This window comes from Vitis vinifera, chromosome 13 (genome assembly GCF_030704535.1).
Source record: "Vitis vinifera cultivar Pinot Noir 40024 chromosome 13, ASM3070453v1".
NCBI lineage: Eukaryota > Viridiplantae > Streptophyta > Magnoliopsida > Vitales > Vitaceae > Vitis > Vitis vinifera.
The window spans coordinates 19,437,619-19,460,140 of record NC_081817.1 but is presented as its reverse complement, the minus strand read 5'-3'; the positions used below and the strand labels follow the sequence as shown (position 1 = coordinate 19,460,140).

The 22,522-nt window shown below is 32.7% G+C and overlaps 1 protein-coding gene across 3 annotated transcripts in view; it reads left to right on the top strand.

Annotated features, from left to right (window-relative positions):
* Window positions 1-244: 244 nt before the first annotated feature.
* Window positions 245-22,522, top strand: part of LOC100264243 (mediator of RNA polymerase II transcription subunit 15a) — a 61,205-nt gene continuing 38,927 nt past the window's right edge. Inside the window, exons 1-3 of one of the 3 annotated variants that reach the window (XM_059741537.1) lie at window positions 245-342; window positions 480-681; window positions 2,639-2,750. In XM_059741537.1, coding sequence (XP_059597520.1) covers window positions 575-681; window positions 2,639-2,750 — 219 coding nt within the window. In that variant the 5' untranslated portion in view covers window positions 245-342; window positions 480-574. Of the gene's footprint in view, window positions 343-479; window positions 682-2,638; window positions 2,751-20,920; window positions 21,317-21,453; window positions 21,656-22,522 lie in introns of those variants that run through there. The other 2 variants (XM_059741538.1, XM_059741539.1) reach the window with 2 other exon arrangements.

Below are 22,522 nucleotides of genomic sequence, written 5' to 3'. Positions count from 1 at the left end.
TTAATAATATTCAAAACAAACTTTTATAATTAAAATAATAATTTAAAAAATATAAATAAAATTATATTCTTTTTATTAAAATTTATAATTTGTTTATATTTATCTTGTTTTTTTCATGTTTTATTTTTTCTTTAAATTTTTCATAAAATCATTATTTAAATTTAAATCTTATTCTTTATAATTTATATAGAAAATTAAAATAATAATATTTTCAAGTTTTTGCCATTAAGTACATAAACTATGACTTATATAGCTTTTGGGCACAACATTGATAAAAGGAGGATGATAGGTCAATTTTTAGCCCATCTATCCTCACAGCACAGTTCTTCCTTTTCGAATCAGGTGAAAATTTTGGGGTTTCAATCCACCGAACCCTCTCTTTTCATCTCGTTTACTTCTCGATCTTCCTATTTTTCATTTCCAGTCTTCTATCTTCGTCTTGTTTCCTTCAATCTTATGCTTTGTTTTGGTGTTTCTAGGGTTGAATTCAGGAGACGGAGCTGAAGCTAGCCGAGCTTTTTGATCTCTGTGTGTGTGTTGTTTGGTGGATTGGTTTTGGGACAGTTGGATTTTGATGGATACCAATAATTGGAGGCCTGCTCAGGCTGAGCAGGCCATGGATCTGGGCGATTGGAGGACCCAGTTGTCCCCCGATTCACGCCAAGGGGCTGTCAACAGGATGTGAGTGTTGTTTGTTTACCGATATTGATTTTTTTTCCCCCTTTGGAGATGTCTTGGGAGTGTTTTTCAGTTCATGCATGTGTGAATTTTGAGAAATGTTTTTGGTGGTGTGTAATGATTTTCGTGGACGGTTTTTTATTGAATTCTTGAGAGTTGGTTTGTGGAGTTGCGTGAGACTACCGGTTGGACCAGAATTGAGTAATTAAGAAAAAATTTGAAAGCAGGCTTGGACCTGGCTTAGGGTTTGAAAGTAGTGTGTTGGGCTACTTGATTTAGATGGATAATTTTGAATTATTATTTTTATTCCAAAGAGTTCATTTTTCCCTAATAAAATAGTTGAAATTAAAGATATTATTGGCTGGATAGTTGATGAGGTTATGGGAAATGCAGCTTCCTTTGAGCTCTTGCTAAAATGGATATTTGCAGCTTCCATTCTGATTCAGTTGCCATTTTGTTTTGTCGTGTGTACGCTGTTGCGCCCTTTCTTAGGGCTTTTAATATATTAGTGGAATTTATGTATCAAAAATAAGTTGCCATATTGTTTTGGTCCTATGTTTTGAATTTTGGCGCCAAAACTTGTTCGGGATTGGCATGTGCTTCTTTTGAAGTTTCACATTCTCACATTCTCTCCCTTCATATTTAGTTGGCATGTGTTGCCCTATCAATTTTGACTGCTGCAGTGCCGTCAATTGTAGTGTGGTTTGTATGCAAATAAATGAACTGTGATCATTCTAAAGAAAGCAGACAGCTTGTAGCATAAAAGTGAGGACCCTGATGATTGCCTAGCTCTTCTCAGTTATCTGTTTATATAAGCCATCAAATTAATTGAACAATTTTTGACAGGTGAACAAATGATTGAGGAAAAACTCTGAATAGATGAAACAATGTTACCTTTTATAATTGTTAGGAGCAAATTCCCTAGGGCTTACAGAACTCGTTTAAGTTGTTTATGCCACATCATCTTTGACATTGAAGTTGGTTCTGGGATGAGGAGTATGCACATGGCTTGTCTAGAGGCATGCTTTTGTGTATTTTGCCATATTCAGCTAGGTGGGTGATGTAAAACACATGTACAATGGAACAAAGAGGAGGGTTAGTTCTGCATTAATATCAGAAGATACCATGGATAAGCTAGTCAACAGGGTTGGGAAAGGAAACTGAGTTGTATCCTTTGTTATCATACGCTGAACTTTGCCTAGAGTGGCTTGTTAAAAAATCTGTTTAACTGAGGTCATGGCTTAGGCAGTCTAAGACAATAGTAATCTATGTTAGACTAGTCTGTTAGGTAGTTTAAAGACGTTCCTGGTTTCTGGCCACCGAACCAGTTTCTTCTATTAATGTCCAGAAGAACCTGCTTGAATCCTGGGTTCAATTGGAGTATATGTTCGGATTTCATGAATTGGTAGGGAGGCAAGGCATAATTGATACATGGCTCTATCAAATCCACTGAATATTGGTTCCCATGGGTTGAAAGTTCAAGCCAGGCAAGGCATAATAAAGATTTGTGAACATTTTAGGCACATTGAAAATTGATTGATGAGTGAGTTCTCACATAAACATACAAGAACAGGAAAGAGGCTGGAGGCAGCAAAAGTAATAAAATGTGCAGTAAATGTCAAAGGATGACCGCAAATCCTGTAAACTAGGCATCTTTCTGATTTACATAGAACTGTAGAAATGTTATATACTGGTATAGACTTTCAACCTCAAGAAAATTCTGAATGAAGTTTCTTGTTTGTGGGTTTAAGAAATAAGGTTTGAATTATCATTTTCTATCTGCTTCTTCTTTTTCAGTGTATTCTAAATTTGAGTATCATGCACTGCTGTTTCTGGGTTGGATATCTACTGGACATGGTTTATGTATTGCTGATGTGATTTACTAATCGATTGTTAAGAACTTCTCTGTGACTGCATTTCAGTAATCCATTTAAACCTGTTGTTTATTTCTTACCTCTAGAATGGACACTTTGAAGAGGCATCTTCCTGTTTCTGGACAAGAGGGTCTGCGTGAGCTTAGGAAAATCGCTGTAAGGTTTGAAGAAAAGATTTATACAGCTGCCACGAGCCAGGTATATCCATCATGCAAAAGTCTTGTAAATTTGGTAATCTGCATGAGGTAGTTTACTCTATTAAGTTTCTGCTGTTGATTCTTTTTCTCTGTTGTCTGGTCATCTAAGCTATGTATATCCTGTGTATTCCGGTTACCTTTATGGCTCATTTTTATAAAAATGATAATATTTTTGTTGTGTATGCTTTATCTATCAAAATATTTACTTAACCATTCATCTCTTCATCAATCTAGGAACATTATTTGGTATTTGATATATTTTTTTTTTTGTCTATTCAAAATATTAAAACGCATATGTTGGTTGAGTTTTTAATCTGTGATTCATTGATGTGTATATATATATATATAATTTTTTTCTTTTAAATTTCAGTCTGACTATCTGCAGAAGATATCACTGAAGATTCTGACAATGGAAACGAAGAACTCAGCTGGCAATAGCCAAAATCCCCCAGATCCAGGTAACAGAATGGAGAAGCAATTTGCTCTCATGAAATGCCACAGTAGAAATTTTGCTGGCATTATAACATACTCTGTCCTTCCATATCCATATTTACGCTTGACTTATTGTATGATGTTCTTACTTTTTCTTTATTTTCCTATTTCAAGCACACATGCATGCACTCACATGCAAATGTACTATCATACATGTATATACCATTCCTTTTCTATTAAAATTACTCTCTACCCTTTTATAGGCATGAAATTGTCTCAATTTGTTTCCTGTGCATCAAAGCCAAATTCATCCTTATGAGTGGATTTTACAGAGAACAGAGCTATCATAAAACTAATGCTTGGGTTTTTTTTTTTTTTTTTGTTAGGCAAAGAGAAAATATATCAATAGTGCCTAAAAAGAGGGCACACCAAAGTACACATGATAAAAACTAATGCTTAGTTGTAAAAAATTTAAGACACCGCAAAACAATACCTTTTTTTATACATAAAAAATGATACTATCACTTGTATAGATCTCATCTTATATGTATCTTGTGATGTGCATGTTATAGATAGGATATATGCTAGTAAGAGATAAACACCTTTGACCATTCTAGTACTTTCTAAGAATTTCTTTTCAGGATAAAATTGTCAAAATATTGTGTTAATGGCCGAATATCTTGGCCTTGAGTTTTGTATATTATATACAGACTTTACAAAGATGCTATACATGGAAAGCAAATAAAAGCAAATAAATCCCCGCATGATTCTAGCCCTATACATGTAAACTATAATCTGTCAAATAATGTATGCTAACTGTACAGAATAATAAATGGAGAAATAAGGAAACAATTGTGGGCTAAAATGAGGAAAGAAGTGTGAGCTAAAATAAGGAAAGAAGTGTGGACAGCAAAGCTGTCCTTTGACAGCCCCCCTCAAATTGATGCAGGTTGATCAACAAGCATCAATTTGCTACTTTGCAAGCAATATCGATGATGAGGTAGAGTATTGGTGAAGATATCAGCAATTTGTAAGTCAGTGGAAATATGTGGAAGAGTGATAACACGAGCTTCAAAGGCTGCACGGATAGAGTGACAGTCCACTTCAATATGCTTTGTGCGCTCATGATAGACAGGATTGGCCGTGATCTGAATAACACTTGTATTATCAGCATGTAGAGGTGTAGGATCGGTCTCAGAAAAATCTAACTTCACAAGCAAAGCTCGAAGCCAAATGATTTTAGAACAAGCAAGAGACATCGCCCGGTACTCAGATTCCATAGATGACTTAGAGATTCTGTCTTGCTTCTTACTTTTCACAAACATCTTAAACTAAAACTCCCAACGAAAATAGTTTTTGCCATTGAAACGAACAATAGAATATTCTCCAGACATTACGAAGACAGAAATAGCTTAGGAAACAAAAAAAAACATCGTCAAAGAGCCTAAATCTGATAACAAACCTCCAAATAATCGAAGATCTCCAAGAGCCTAGAAGCGAAGAAACTCAAAGAAAACTCCAAGATCACACCACAGATGTGTTGTCACAACCACCAAAAAAAAAAAAAAAAAAAAAGAACCCAAAAGCTGGGCTAGAGTCCGAGAGCCGCTAGGGCTAGATCCGAGAGCCGCTAGGGCTAGATCCGAGAGCCGCTAGGGCTAGATCCGAGAGCCGCTAGGGCTAGATCCGAGAGCCGCTAGGGCTAGATCCGAGAGCCCCTAGGGCTAAATCCGAGAAAACCCAAAGAAAAACTAGAAAGCGTTTAAACTCTAGGTTCAAAACACAAGCTCTGATACCATGTCAAAATATTGTGTGAATGGCCGAATATCTGGGCCTTGAGTTTTATATATTATATAGAGACTTTACAAAGATGCTATACATGGAAAGCAAATAAAAGCAAATAAATCCCCGCATGATTCTAGCCCTATACATGTAAACTATAATCTGTCAAATAATGTATGCTAACTGTACAGAATAATAAATGGAGAAATAAGAAAACAATTGTGAGCTAAAATGAGGAAAGAAGTGTGGACAGCAAAGCTGTCCTTTGACAAAAATTCCTAGATTAGTCACTTGGAATGGATTTTATGGTTACCACTGGATGGCTAAATGGAAAGGAAGAGAGCCAATGGTCCTATTCGAGAACACCACACCCATGTTGTCAAAGGCATACCTGAAAGATTGAAGCTTAAGCATAATTTTGTTGCAACGAGTATTAGGGAAGTTTATTTGAATAATTTAAATTTTGGCCTTGAAGATGATGATGAATGAAAACTTTTACTTAGTATATTGGTTTTTCTTTTTAGGAACGAGACTTGATTTGCTTAATTAGTTTTCCTTTTCTTTTTTACTCCCTTTATGATAGGGGATAAAGATAGATTTGGAAAGTTAGATTCTTATTAGAATTGACAACTATGCTAATACTATAGAAAGATAATATCTTCTGCAGATTGGTTGCCAAAGCAAGGAGCTTCCTTATTAGGAGTTTATGTAGGAGCCTTCCTTCCTCTTGAGTGATTGCGAGGTGTCTTAGGCCTTTTGGAGTCCCTTAATACTTGGTTTGGTTCTTTTTGTTTGGCTTGAGGGATAGCTCATCCTTCCTAGCATTTCCTTTGTTTTGTTATACACTAACTAATTGCTTTTTTTTTTTTTTTCCATCTGAAATAAGATAACCTATTTTCTTAAAATGGTTACATGATCAGTGTATTGGTTCCATTACTATTTGCTGCATTTCAGGTACAGGGTTGATTCTAGCTGCAAAATTGAAAGATACCTCCATTCTTTGTCCCCACAAAAATTCCAACTCATTTTGGATTGTTCTAGCTGAATGGCAAACATTTCAATGCCCTGGCCGATTTCTAGGGATTTGGGTTGATTCTTCCATGTTTAAGAGAGAGAGATGACAATGGCCTTTTCAGTATCAGATTTCAACATTAAAGTGCGTCTGTGATCTAAAACAACCTTAAGATAGGTTACTTATGATCTCTCATAAATAAAAAGATAGGTACTTATGATCACAAAACTGCAGGCTAGGACTTCAATTCCTTAAGATTTATGGAGGGGATTGACAAACTTTAGCAACAAAGAAAGAAATGAAATCGACAAAAGAAAAAGGAGAAAAAGATAAATGTTCAACCTTAAGAGTCTTGCTAAACCCTTTTAGGATCTCCCTGGGAGAGAATTATTATTATTATTCATTTTATTTCTGTTTTACTGCAATTAGTTTTATTTATAGAATTTAGGGAACTTTAGAACTCCACAACACCATAAAAGAAAAACCTAACATAATAGTGACCTATTAGAATTCTAATTCTTTTCCTAGGACTCCTAAACCTTCCAAATAATAGAGCAGAAATATAAAGAGAACCTTGTTGAATCAATTGACAAATTAAAAGCAAATAAGCACTTTTAGAAAATAGGAAGTTTATAGGAACCTATTATAAGAAAGTTCTAGAAAAGAAGATATTACAAATTCTAATCAGGACTCAAATAACCAAGTATCCTACATATTAGACTAAAGTCTCTTGCCAAATACTTTTTAAAAAAATTTCGAACGTATTTTGTTTTTCAGAAATTTTCAAACATATTTTTGTCTTTTGTTTTCTCTTTTTTCCCCTCTTCTGCAAACCTTAGGAGCACATTACTCTTCTTGATCCTTCCAAATGATTAAGAATATTCTATATGATATCAGTGAAAATGATTAGAAATGTCAATTATGTTTTTCTTCAAAATGATAAATTTTCACCAAGTTACCAGTAATAGATTAGTGTGTGTATTTTTCAAATTGATATGTAATATATATACCATAGATTTTCTTTGTGATATTTCGTGAAAGTTTGAGGAAAAAATTGTTCCTATAGATATTTGAAGTTAAGGATTACAACATGTATATATTGGACTACTTTTAAGTACATGCAAAAGGAAAAAAAAAAAAAAAAGATACAGCTTTGCAAATAATGACTACCCTGAAAACAGAAAAATAAATAAAAACTAAATTAGAAACATTGACTCAGTTGATTCTATCCCGTAATTTACCCCACTAAATCAAATCACAACATCCCATTTACAGCACTAAATCAAATCTCCCACATATTTTATGATTTCCCACATTTAGCATTTATTTATTCTTTTATGAGTAGATTAATTAAAGTACCTTGAAGGGGGCAAACCATTGGACCATGGTCTATGCAAGGAATCAACCAAGATAAGAGATAGAAAAACCGCTTTTTTTGGATAGGTAAAGAAAAGAGGAATCACAAAAAAAAAGTGCCCTCCAAGTATACATGAAGTATACAGTAAAAGCCTAAAGGCTCAACCCAAAGGGGAAGGGAAAGAAGGAAAAAACATCACATGTCCTTACTTAGAGCCTAACCAATCAATGAAGCTAACAAGAGAAATATGGCTCGTATCTACAGACGCCCTAGACCAAGACCACATTACATACAAAAGAATTTTTCAATCTTTAAATTGATAACTTCTTATTGTCAATTGCTAATATGTTTCTTTCCTTCCACACTATCCAAAATATATATAAAGGAGCCGTTTGCCAAGCCTTTTTATGAGCTTTACCCACAAATGACCCATGCCACCCAAGAAGTGAAATAGAAAAACCTAGACAACACTAAGCTCTTAGTGACCATGGTATGTGTGCTAGAGATTTACTTTGTGATCTGTTGCATTCCTATATCCTTTTGTTTCTTTAATACACAAGTATGAGTAGACTAATAAAGCATCATGAAAGGTGGCACACCCTAGTGCAAGGGGGTTTATGAGGAAATCCAAGAAAAAAGACAGAAATTTTTTGGCCAACATAGACGTAAGCTCTTAATTAACTTAAGAAAAGACAGTCCTCTCCTCCTCTCCCATGGAAGGTCTAGACCATGTGAATAAGGATTTTAAGTGTCTTTAAGCTGAAAAACCATTATCTTTTTCTCTTCAAAAGCTCACCTGTTGCTCTCCTTCCATCTGCACAAAAAAGAGAGAAAAAAAAAATGCTCAATGATGCTGCTACTTTCATCCTTCTCTTACAAACAAATGATCATATCAACAAGCCGGGGCGCCCTTTTCACTAAATGAGGTATACCCATGAAATGCCAAACATGGAGAAAAAGTAACATCCATGAAGATCCAACCACCTCTCAATGGAGGAGAATGTTATTTGCAGACTCAACTTGGTAACTGAAGTAGCAACGAGTCACCATGGTCCATCTCCTCCTTATTAATTGAGCTATGTTAACAACCTTCTCCCAAGCTGCTTCCTAAGTGGAAAAACCTACCTTGGATAGGGCACCAGAATGCCAAATGCTTCTCACCAACAATGAAGGGAATGAAGACGCGATAATAGGAGGGACAATCCTATAAAAAAAATTAATCCAAGAAGCACCTCTTTCTAGGTGCCTTCCATCAAAGTGAATCTTTTATTTCTACTGGAATGGTAAAGCTGTGAATTCAGGCCATGAAAGTCACAACCATCTTGGAATTTAAAATAAAACCAGAAAATAAGGTTTGACTGAGTTCTATTATTCTGGACTGTTTAGTTTAGATAAGTCCTAGTGTGCTTAAATTTGTTTTTATCTCTTGTTTGAATTAGAGAGAATATCCGATGATATTCTATGGGATTGCTTTGTTTATTTAAGTTCTTGATGTAAACCAAAATTTTTTTGATATAGAGTATCATTCAGTTTCTCTTCCAAATTCAATATGTAGCAACAATGCAGCAGAATAATGTGCCAAGCTTACAGCCTAGTTCTATGTCTTCTTTATGTGGCCTGTCAAATCCACAGCAGAATATAATAAATTGACTACAACCCAGTGCCAATTTGGATTCAGGACAAGGAAATGCGCTGACTTCATTGCAGCAGAACATTAATCAATTTCAGAGATTGAATTTAGAGTAAGGTAATTTCTCTTTAGCTGGCTTAAGCTTCTCGTGAAACATGTTTATTTCATTCTCCTACAAAGATAATTCTAGAGTCAGATTAATCCTTGAGGTATTTAAGTATCTAAAACTGATAACATAAGAGTATTTTCAGCTAACTTCATCCATTTTCCTGATTTTAGTTCTGATTAAATATCTTTTCATATGGCTTGGTGTTGAGAAAGAAATGTTGCATTTTCAATTTGGGATCTTAAGAAGCATAAAAAATGGTGTCTTTCTTCAGATTTCTTCTAAAATTCGACAGATTTGGGAGGTTAATTCTCTTCCTTCTCCCTCCCACCCCCAACCAAGATTGGAATATTCCCCAAATCCTAAAACTCTAATTTTATCACAAATATTCATTTCGACCCTCTAAAGTTCTGAGTTGAATTTCAAATTAAGCTGAAATCATGTCGTAATTTTGGTATTGCATTGATCTCTGGTTGTTGGAGGAAGGTTGAAATCTTGGTTGTAATGTAATTGTTTATGTGTGAGATAGGTGTAAAAGGTGTTTACTATGGAAACCTGCCATCTCTCATTATTGTGTAACCATTATATTTTGCAGACTCTGAGGCTGGAAAATGGAGTCAGTTGGAAGTTGCTGCTTCATAGGTCTACTATGATTTGGAAATTTGCAAATGTAGAACCTAAGTAACAACTCGGTCTACGCATGGTGTGATTTCTGGATAAAATGTTAATATGATGTTTGAATGTCAAATGTTAGATTTGTCGTGGGAAGCTGATATGGAATGTTGCAGTTTTTACTAATGAATCCGGAACCTGGAGAGGAAATATTATGAATCTTGAATCATGTTCTTCAAGCAATACTAAATAAAACTAGAAATCAAAGGGAATATTATTGAAAATTCAAATCCTAGCTTTAACAATGATTCAAAAGGAAATGTATTTCTTTTTTCCAGGTTTATTTCAAGTATGAGATTAGAATGCCTTCCTTTTATACTATGAAACAGGTTTAAATAGAAGTAAAGTGAATAGTAACTTTTTATTTATTACTTTATTTCATATTTTGCAAGTATTTGAGGTTCTACAGAATATTGTAAGATATGGAGTGCTTTTAGTTGCAATGAATAGTGTGCCACTGGAAGTCTGGAAATAGTCCTAAGGACAAATAAGGTCCTCTAAACTCCCTCTCTCTTTAAACCTTGTTTCAATAGAACTTCATGTCAGCTCCCAATGGATCTTACCTGAATGCCTAAGGGAATGCAAATCTCCTTCTCAACTCAATAAATATAAGAATAAATTTTTTTTAGAGTTTTAGGAATGGGAAGGCACATTAGGCTTTTTTCCAATGTTTGCATTAAAGAGGAAATCTTTTTAGACAAGGTATTTGTCATGGGAATGGAGGTGCTAAGTGTCCTAATCAGAAGGGCCATGGAGGGGGGCTTCATCTCAGGGTGCAAAATTCAGCGTAATAGAGGCCGGGCTGTCCACATTGCGCATTTGCTATTCGCCGATGATACTATAGTATTTTGTGAGGCGAAGAAGGAGTATTTAACGAATTTAAGTTGGATCTTGTTCTGGTTTGAAGCCGCATCCGGGTTGAAAATTAATTTGGCTAAAAGCGAGGTTATTCCAGTAGGAGAGGTTCAAAGGACAGAGGAGCTGGCTGTGGAGTTAGGTTGTAGGGTGGGGAAGCTTCCGTCTATTTACTTGGGGCTGCCGCTGGGGGTGCCTAATAAGGCGACTTATGGTTGGGATGGTATAGAAGAAAGAATGAGAAGGAGGCTTGCTCTTTGGAAGAGCCAATATATCTCAAAGGACGGGAGGATCACGCTTATTAAAAGCACTATGGGTAGTATGTCAGTTTATCAGATGTCGTTATTCCGTATGCCCATGTCCGTGGCTAGAAGATTAGAAAAATTGCAAAGAGAGTTCTTATGGGGGGGGGTCTCATGGAGAGGAAAATTCATCTGGTAAAGTGGGGGGTGGTGTGTGGGGATAAAGAAAATGGGGGGTTGGGAATAAGGAAGTTTACTATTATGAATAAAGCGCTTCTTGGCAAGTGGATTTGGAGATTCGCTTCGAATAAGGAGGCTCTTTGGAAACATGTGCTGGAAGCAAAGTATGGTCAGGAGGGTCATGGTTGGAGGACCAAGAAGGCTGTGGGTGCGTGTGGTGTGGGGGTGTGGAAGGAGATTTTAAAGGAAGCTGATTGGTGCTGGGATAAAATGGGGTTCAAGGTGGGGAAAGGCAATAAAATCAGCTTCTGGACTGATGTGTGGTGCGAGGAATTAGCGCTGTCTCAAAGGTTTCCGCATCTTTATACCTTGGCAGCCGATAGAAATGCAAAGATTGAAGATTTATGGGATCAGAATGTTGGGGAAGGCGGCTGGAATTTGCGTTTCATAAGGGATTTCAACGATTGGGAGGTGGAGCTGGTAGGGGAGTTGCTCCAAGCGCTGAGAGGTGTTAGGATATCTTGGGAGGATGACTCTGTTTTTTGGAAGGGAGGAGGAAGCGGTAAGTTTAGAGTGAAGGAGGCGTACAGCTGGTTGGATAGGCCTATGGATGGCAACTTTCCGAAAAACAGGATTTGGGTGGGAGGAGTCCCAACTAAAATCATGTTTTTTACGTGGGAAGCGACTTGGGGAAAGATCTTGACTCTTGATAGGCTACAAAAAAGAGGTTGGCAGCTTCCGAACAGGTGTTTTTTGTGTGCTTGCGATGCGGAAAGCGTGGATCACTTACTTATTCATTGTACAGTGGCTAGAGAGCTTTGGGATTTAGTGTTGGGCTTAGTTGGGGTCAAATGGGTGTTTCCTAAAATTGTAAAGGAGGTGTTATATAGTTGGGGAGGTTCTTTTGTGGGAAAAAAAAAGAAGAAATTCTGGAGTTCCATTCCATTATTCATTTTTTGGATGGTTTGGAAGGAAATGAATAGATTAGCTTTTAGGGGGGGGGGGGGGGGGGGGGGGTTTAGCAATTCAGAGGTTCAAATATTCTTTTGTTTGTTATATCTGGGGTTGGGCTAAGTTGTATATGGAGGAGAAGCCGCATTCCCTGTTAGATTTCCTGGAGTGGATAGCTTCCAGTTGAGGGGTGGTTTGTTTTTTGGTTTTTGCTTGTTTTTGGCCTTTGCTGCCTGGTATACGTCCTGTATACGTTGAGGTTTTTGCCTCTTTAATGAATTGTGTTTACGTATCAAAAAAAAAAAAATAATGCAAAAAACCTAGTGGATGGGATCTATAATTTACCCAAAATAAATAAAACCTTTAAAAAAGAAAAAGAAAAATAATGTTCCAAAATTCTTTAGAATTCTTCCATAAGATATTGAGCGGCTTAGAGCATTTGAGTGCTTTCTAACACTTGCATGCTCTAGAGAGCACTCGAGTGCTCAAGGGGTTCTTTAAACCTATTTTAAAACATTTTAGCTCTCTTTAAAAAACCTATTATCCATACCATGCTTTAATTAAATCCAATTTTTCGTTCTTAGACTTGTCAATACTTACCTGTATCATCTCGGCTGATTATTCAACAACCTTAAATCTTCAATGGAGAGTAAGACGCTATTTAAAAAAGACTTAAGCCAAAATGTTTAAAATCGAATTGCCTAACTTTAAAAATATATAGCCTAATGTACCAATAGGAATGATCAGTGTTAATGTTTTAATGGTTGACATAATTTATTAAACTAATAGTGGGTAGGACATTAAGATTAAGTCGATTATATGTGGGTATTTTAAGAAAAAAGTTTACAAATCATAGCATAGCTAATTTTTTTAAATAGAAGTATTAAAAATTAAATTTAAAATTGAGTATTATTTACAAGAATATCAAGATATACGACAAATGATGAAGATAATAGTGACAATTGTCCCGTAAAGAAATCAAGATGGAGAGTAGGGATACTAAGAAATCACTTTTGGGACATCCCACATCGGATAGAGGAAAAAGTTTATGACGTTATATAAGTATGAATTCCTTTTAATCATGTAAACGTGTTTTTAAGCCATGAGGACCCTTTAGGCTTAGAGCGGACAATATCTACATGGTTGAATGCGGGTCCTTACACCATGTATCTAAAATAACCTTGAAAGAAAAGACAAAAGTTCTTAAAGTTTTTAAAAAACTTCAAAAAAAAAATCATTATTAAATAAAAAAAATACAATGCAAAATGAATGGAATGATATAATTGGAAGAAAAATAATGATGAGTGTTAATTTTTTTATGATTAAAATAATTTATTAAACTAATAGTAGGTTGGATATTAAGGTAAAATAAGTTATATATGGGTATTTTAAGTAAAAAAAAAAAGCTTACTAATTATGGCATAGCTAATTTTTGAGATGTGAGCATGACATTGAGTATCATTTACAAGAATACCCAAACAAGGGATGATGAAGATGATAGCTATAATTGTCCTATTACAGGAGGATTTAATGACTTCAATTAAGTCATTAAATCATTAAGTCATCAAGTTGATTTAGTAAATACCGTCTTAGTATCCTTACATTAAACATATTTGGTAAAATAATTTAATATTACAATTTAAATAAATAAATATATATATATATATATATATATATATATATATATATATATATATATATATATATATAACTTTTATTATTAAGCCAATATAATTAACTTATTTTTAATTTCAAATCTTTTTTTACTTGATTACTCATGTTTAATGAGAATATATTTTACGATTATGATTATATATTACTTATTTTTTTATAGTAAATATTTTGTAGTTATCTTATGTATTTATAATACTTTAAGTATAATATTTAACAAATAAATTTATTGCTAAAAATGAGTAAAAATATAAATATTAATTAAAATAAATGATGCTTAATATGTCAATTCAATGATTTAAAATAAATTTTTAATTTACTTTTAGCAAATAATAAAGTAAAAAAATAAGAAATAAGTAATAGTCCAAACATTACAATGAAGGTTATAATATTAGCATAAACTTTCACAACTCTAATGTATCTTGGATCGTCCCAACCTTACCAATTTTGATAAACCATTTCAAGCAAAGGAAATAATGTCCCTTAAAGACTTCATTTTAACAATAGAATCACATTGTTAGTAGACAATTTGAATTCTCTTTTTAGTATTGAATTATGAACTTAACTTTTATAGATTGAACAATAGTTGGTAGTGCTTCTACTTGGATTTTATATGTTATATAATAGTTATAAGATTGTCGTGGTTTCAAAAATTATTTAGTTTATGTTTGTGAAAAAATAAAGGTTAATCTTAATAGAGAAAACACCCAAAAGGGAGGGTGAATTGAGTTTTAAAAAATCTTCTTCAAACACCATAAATTCAACCAAAAGAAGCACAAATATAAATAGATAGGATTAGAGGAAGCAAACTCAAAATTTATAGTGGTTCAGCACCCCTTACCTACATCCACTCTCCTTGAGCTCTTAACCATGGTTTGAAATGCCATTTTTTATCATCGAAATTTCGGCAAAATTTAGAATAATGGAGGTGGCCAAAACAATTTTGGCCATCAATTATCGATCTGTAGGAATATCGTCAAAAAATCAAGAAAATCGCTGAAATATTGTCTAAAGGGTGATAAATTGATGAAAAAATCATGCTATTATTTCGGTGAGTTTTTCAATAATATCGATCGATATATTGGATCTTTTGTCGATTTTTTGGGAAATTTCTCGATTTTTTTGGTTAGTAAACTCTTGGTCTTTTTTTGGTTAGTCAACTCTTGGTCATGCGTGTTCATGACCCCACAAGGCCCTTTCAAATTTCAAATTTCCCTACCCTACATGCCACAAATTTCATGCAAAAATACTAAAATGAAATAATAATAATAATAATAATAATAATAATAATAATAATAATAATAATAATAATGAAGTTCTAATATTTTATAAATTAGAATTAATTTGATTAGATAAATAATAAATTATTAAGACCGATTATATCCTTATCGATATTTTTCTCTTTAACTATACTTATATCAATTAAACTTAGAAAATAACTTTAAGATGTATATTCTTATTTATTTTATCATATTTTTTTTAGTTTTTTTAAACATTTCCATAAATTTTGAGTAATTTTTGCCTTATTGGTATTTTTGTCAAAATATCCACTGATATTTCTGATATATCCGTAAAATCCAATAACCAATATATCCATATTTATTGATATTTTAAACTATGTTCCTAATCGAGTGAGGGTTCCATTAAACTTGAAGCTTCAACCAAGTTTTCAACACTTTTACACTTAGATCTGCTCCAATGAGCTCTTACACAATCCCTTCAAGTCTCTACTCACTTGAAGCTTCTAACACTCAAATAGTAAGTTTAAATCTCTCAACCTAACTCAAATACAACTCAAAACTAGGATGAATCACAAAGGTGTACTAAAGAATATGCAAATGGAGATTTAATGCACCAAGAAAAGAATGAGAATTTTAAGGCAAGAACAAGTAGGTAAACAAATAAATACATGTGTTCTCTTGCTCATAAATGAAGTGGAACTCTCAATTTATAGGTTTCTAGCGTTGGGAGCCAAAATGCCAAAACGATAGCCTTGATCGGTCGAGTTGGGGGTCGACTAATTCACTAGTCGTTGGATATTAAATGCATGACAAGTGACTTTTAGGCCTCAACTGGACCTCCATCAGGAAGACATATCCCTCAACTAAGAAAGAAAGGTTATTATAAGAAAGATAAAGTTTTTTGCATATGTCGATCGGACCTCGATCGAGAATGGTCAATTGGTCGACCGGTACACTAACCGATTCATCCAATTCACTAGTGTCTTGACCGATTCACCATTTTTGGCCCGAAAACCTATCTTTTTATGTTATTTTCTCTTCTAACACTTAGACTAGGTCTTTAGGTAAATTAATATGTCAATTTTGAAATGATTTGCCTAAGGTTCATTTGATAAAACTCAGATTTTGATGGAAATGTAATTTTAATGCATAAACTGAGTTTTTAAAGATGCATGAAAAGATATGAAAATCCTAAGTGCACCTATGCATTCATCTTACATATATTTCTTATAAATAAATGTCTTCTAAAAATCTTGATTTTACATCCATTTGATCTTTTGATGAATTTCCAAATTAACACCTAAAATTCTTTATCATTCAAACCAATTAGTCATTTAATCATGGTTTGTTATCATCAAAACACAATTAGGAGAACCCTTGAGCTAATAGTTTGATTTATGAAAAATTTAAGGGAAAACATAAAGAAAATATGAAGGAAAAGTAAAAGAAAGGAAAAAGTAAGGGAAAATAAAAAATAGATTAAAACTCAATAAATTATTTTTGTTTGTTAATTCAAATTTATTTTATTTATTTTAACTCATCGATATAATGATTAAATAATTTTGAAATGCATAAGTTTCTAACTAATTTTAATTATATTTTGTTTTATTTAGCATTTTTTTATAGGACAACCAAATATGAGAAAAATTATTTTTCTTTAAACCATGTTCGGTTCCCAGAAAATACTAGGGAAAGAAAAAGAATGTTAAGGAAAATGATTTTCCTGTATTTGGTTGTTCTATGAAAAATAAAAAATCAAATCAAATATAATAAAAACTAGTTAGAAACTTATGTATTTTAAAGTTATTTAATTTTTATATCGATGAGTGAAAATAAGTAAAATGAGCTTGAAGTAGCAAATAAAAATAATTTATTGATTTCAATCTATTTAATTTTTATTTTCCTTCACCTCTTTTGTTCCTTCCACTTTTTCTTTATATTTTATTTCCCTTGCATTTTCTCTTTTTTTTTTTTTTCAAGAACCAAACACAACCTTAGTATTTTTTTTCCTTTCTTAGTATTTTCTAGCAACAAACATAACCTTAAGGTTCAATTTGTATTCAATAAAAGATTTTGTATATATTTAGCTTATTTCATTAAAAGGGCTCATAATGTAATTTTTTTTTATATATAAAAAAAAAAGCCTTATCGAAAGCCAAAAAATGGTACTTCCTCTAATAATTGTTGTAGTTTCAAAGTTGTTTAAGGTTTTAAAGAGCACATAGGGTAATTTTTTTAAAAAATATTAAAGCTAGAAAATGGTACTTTCTATAAGAAGTCAATTGATGTTCAATGAAACTTTTACAAAATAGATATTAGTTTTTAAAAATTATAACTTTGACTTTATTTACAACCGTTACCTGATCATTAAAATAAAAAATAATTTCTAATAAGTCTAAGAATATGTTTGATAATGATTTTATGGAACATTTCTAACTTTTTCAACACTTGAAAGATAAAAACACTCAAAAAAAATTTATATTTTAAATATTAGAAATACTATAAACACTTTTTACAATCATTATCAAACTCATTCTAAATATGTCTAATTATTATAAAACACCAAATGACACATTTTTACCAACCTAACCAAAAATAGATTTCATGTAATGACTTGCATACAATCATGTAGATATTGTCCGCTCTGTACCTAAAGGGGTTTTTACAGCTTTAAAACACATCTATGTTATTAAGAAAAACTTATATTTATAAAAGCTCAGAAACCATTTCCCCTATTCAATATGGAATATCATAAATACTCCATCAGACAAAACATCCTTGTTGTATTTCATGAAATTACAAGACCAAATAGACAATCACCCTTTATGAAATCAAACAAACCCCAACACTGAAGTCAGTGATAAGCTTTGATACCATTTGCAATGACTCGCTCACAATCATGTAAATATTATCTACTTTAATCGAAAAAGACCCTTACGATTTTAAAACGCGTTGATGGAATTAAGAAAAGTTTATATATATATATATATATATATATATATATATATATATATATATTACATAAATAATCAAATATATTATTTTTGATTAAAAAGTATATGAAATGCTAATTATTTTTTAGATAATTACTTAAAATTTATATTTTATAAACACATTTTTCCCTTAAAGTTGTTTAAACTTTCAATAAATATGCAACAAGTTGAAACTTGAGATGAAACACTTACAAAAGTAAACAAAGAAATAAAAAAATATATATATTTTATTTCTTATTCTTGGATTTGGTTCAAACTTAATTAAAAAGTATTTTATTGATATTCTCCAAATTTTTTAAAGAATATTTTATTTGATTAAAACTTTTCCTTTCTTTTAATTCCATAATTTTTAAATTTTCATTTAAATAAAAAAGGCACGTGAAATCATGAAAATGCTCTCCTTTTTTTTTTTATTTCTTTCTATTTTTGTTCTTTTTTATTTAAATATTGACTTCTGCCCTCTCTGAAATTCGCCACTGGTGCTTTGATATTTAGCAAATTACATTGTGATATCATAAAATTTTCAAATGATTTATTTTTTTAATAAATAATTTTGAAATGGTTTTTTTTTAATTTTATTTTTAAGATCAAAAGAAAATTTTCATTCCTTCTCTCAAACATGATTTTGTTAATTTCATTATCCTTTTTATATATATTTTTAAAAAATATATCTCATCCAACTTTTGATGAAAAGCTACATGGTTTGGTATTGAGCTAATTAGGTACACTCTTTCCTTCATGGTACTCTCTCAAAAATAAATTAGTGAATGTCCATTTATATATATATATTTCTAATATGTTTTTATTTTTTAAAATTAAAAATTTGATAGCAAGCCAAAAGGACCACAATGGAAAACTAAAACAAAAACAATTAGTTCAAAATTATAAAATATTTTCAAATGATTTATTTTTTTAATAAATAATTTTGAAATGGTTTTTTTTTAATTTTATTTTTAAGATCAAAAGAAAATTTTCATTCCTTCTCTCAAACATGATTTTGTTAATTTCATTATCCTTTTTATATATATTTTTAAAAAATATATCTCATCCAACTTTTGATGAAAAGCTACATGGTTTGGTATTGAGCTAATTAGGTACACTCTTTCCTTCATGGTACTCTCTCAAAAATAAATTAGTGAATGTCCATTTATATATATATATATATATATATATATATATATATATATATATATATATATATATATTTCTAATATGTTTTTATTTTTTAAAATTAAAAATTTGATAGAGTAAAATATTTTTTAATGCCTTAATTATTTTTAAAACAAATTTTAAAAATCATTATTGTTTTTAATATAAGCTTCTAAAAATTTTACTATTGATTTTATATAAGAGAAAACGTATTTAAACAAATACTCAATTATTTTAAGTAGACAAAATGGAGGAAAATATTTTTTTATTAAGAGTCCATTTGACAATGATATTAGGAAGCGATTTTAGCTTAAAAAGTGTTTTTGAAAAAAAAAATTGTTTAACAAATTTTAGGAAACAATTTTAAAATTTTGAAAAATCACTTATTTAAGAAAGTTAGAAACAAGAGTCAATCATATAAAAAAAACGCCTAAAAGAGACCAAGTTCCAATATTTCTTATCTAATCAACCAAGTAGGGGATGATATTTATTATCCATACATGTTATCAATACAACATTTCTCGATGACGTGATATTTCGATCAAGTATGTCCATTTTGCCTCTAGTTTTAGGAACATTTTTTTTTCTAATAATAGAAAATATTTGAAAATCATACAATAAGTGTAAGTAAAAACTATGTTGATGAATTGTGAATTATATATATATAGTAAATTTATAATGAAAATTATTTAGTAAAGAGTAGTGGTATATAAATTTAGAAGAGTTGGACACAATCCACGTATGAAATTGTAGAAAATCTCAAATAAAAAAGAAGATAAATGTGGTTTGTGTGGACAAGAATAAGGGTGGGCTAGACTTAAGGAAGCTAGCACTTTTGAACAAAGCTTGCTTGGTAAATGGATTTGGAGGTTTGTTTTTTATAAAGACAATCTTTGGAAACAAGTGATAATGGCGAAATACGGGCAAGAAGGTCGTGGTTGGAGGACAAAGAAGGCTAATGGGGCGTTCAAAGTAGGGGTTTGGAAGGAAATTTTGAAGGAAACTGATTGGTGTTTGGATAACATGGTGTTCATAGCTGGGAAGGGTACCAAAATCAGTTTCTGGATTGATGTTTGGTGCACTGGTACAACACTGTCCCAAAACTTCCCTCATCTATTTGCTTTGGCTTCCCATAGGAATGCTACGGTGGAGGAGAAGTGGGATTAGAACTTTGGTCAAGGGGGTTGGAATCTAAGATTTTTTAGGGATTTTAATGATTGGGAGTTGGATATGGTAGGGGACTTACTCTATGTTTTAAGGGGTCACAGGCTCTCTTTGGAGGAAGACTCAATTTTTTGGAAGGGAGGAAGAAACGGACAGTTTAGGGTCAAAGAAGCGTACAACTTGTTGGCCAATCCCAATGACATTACTTTTCTGTCAAGTTGTATTTGGGTGAATAAAGTTCTAACCAAGGTTGCGTTCTTTGCTTGGGAGGCTACGTGGGGGAAGGTGCTTACTCTTGATAGACTTCATAAAAAAGGATGACAACTCCCTAATTGTTGCTTTTTGTGTGAGTGTGAAGAAGAAACTATAAATCATATTCTTATACACTGTATAGTGGTCAGAGTCTTATGGAATATCGTCTTTGGGTTATCAAGTGTGCAGTGGGTCTTTCTAGAAACTGTAAAGGAGGTCTTAACTAGTTGGAGGGGCCCTTTTGTGAGGAAGAAAAGGAAAAAGATATGGAAATCTATACCGTTGTGTATTTTTTGGATTGTTTGGAAGGAAATGAATAAACTAGCTTTTAGGGAGGAGTGTTAGATATTCAAAAACTTAAGAGTTTTTTTATTTGTAATTTATGGAGCTGGATTAGATTGTATATTGGAGAGACGTCTCTTTCCCTTATAGGTTTCTTGAAGTGGTTAGCTTCCAATTAAGGGGTGGTGAGGCTTTGTTGGTTTTTTTTGTTTTTGTATGAGAGGTTCTAATTGCTTTATATACCCTTGTATACTTTATAGCTTTTTTTTTTTAATACAAATATGATTTACTTATAAAAAAAAAAAAAAAAAAAGAAGATAAATGAGAGAGCAGGCAAGAAATTAGAGGAGGTGAGACCGTGAGAAAACAAGTCACCCACGCAGGGATAGCAGTCAAGAGTGGCAGAGTTTCAACGTTTTTATCACATCAACCAATAGGGGAAAGCCACGTGTCGTCAAGGCAGCGTCCCTCCGTAAGACCTATCGCCGCTTTGTCCCAAGACTTTCCAAAAGTTCATTTGAGCGTCTAAACGGGACCAGTAGGGAGCCAAAAAGCAACAAAAGAAAAAGATTCTGGGCAATGAGTTTCCGAATCAGGTGAAAATTTTGGGGTTTCAACCCACCGAACCCTCTCTTTTCATCTCGTTTACTTCTCGATCTTCCTATTTTTCATTTCCAGTCGTCTATCTTCGTCTTGTTTCCTTCAATCTTATGCTTTGTTTTGGTGTTTCTAGGGTTGAATTCAGGAGACGGAGCTGAAGCTAGCCGAGCTTTTTGATCTCTGTGTGTGTGTTGTTTGGTGGATTCGTTTTGGGACAGTTGGATTTTGATGGATACCAATAATTGGAGGCCTGCTCAGGCTGAGCCGGCCATGGATGGGGGCGATTGGAGGACCCAGTTGCCCCCCGATTCACGCCAAAGGATTGTCAACAAGATGTGAGTGTTGTTTGTTTACCGATATTGATTTTTGTTTTTTTTTTTCCTCTTTAGAGATGTCTTGGGAGTGTTTTTCAGTTCATGCATGTGTGAATTTTGAGAATATTTTTGGTGGTGTGTTATGATTTTTGTGGATTGTTTTTTATTGAATTCTTGAGAGTTGTTTTGTGGAGTTGGGTGACTCAGCTCACAGAACGGAGACTATCAGTTGGACCAGAATTGAGTAATTAAAAAAAAAAAATTTGAAAGCAGGCTTGGACCTGGCTTAGGGTTTGAAAGTAGTGTGTTGGTTTACTTGATTTAGATGGATAATTTTGAATTATTATTTTTATTCCAAAGAGTTCATTTTTCCCTAATAAAATAGTTGAAATTAAAGATATTATTGGCTGGATAGTTGATGAGGTTATGGGAAATGCAGCTTCCTTTGAGCTCTTGCTAAAATGGATATTTGCAGCTTCCATTCTGATTCAGTTGCCATTTTGTTTTGTCGTGTGTACGCTGTTGCGCCCTTTCTTAGGGCTTTTAATATATTAGTGGAATTTATGTATCAAAAATAAGTTGCCATATTGTTTTGTGGGTCCTATGTTTTGAATTTTCGCACCAAAACTTGTTTGGGGTTGGCACGTGCATCTTTTGAAGTTTCACATTCTTGCATTCTCTCCCTTCATATTTAGTTGGCATGTGCTGCTCTATCAATGTTGACTGGTGCAGTGCCATCAATCGTAGTGTGGTTCTTATGCAAATAAATGAACTGTGATAATTCTAAATAAAGTGGACGGCTTGTAGCATAAAAGTGAGGACCCTGATGATTGCCTAGCTCTTCTCAGTTATCCGATTATATAAGCCATCCATCAAATTAATTGAACA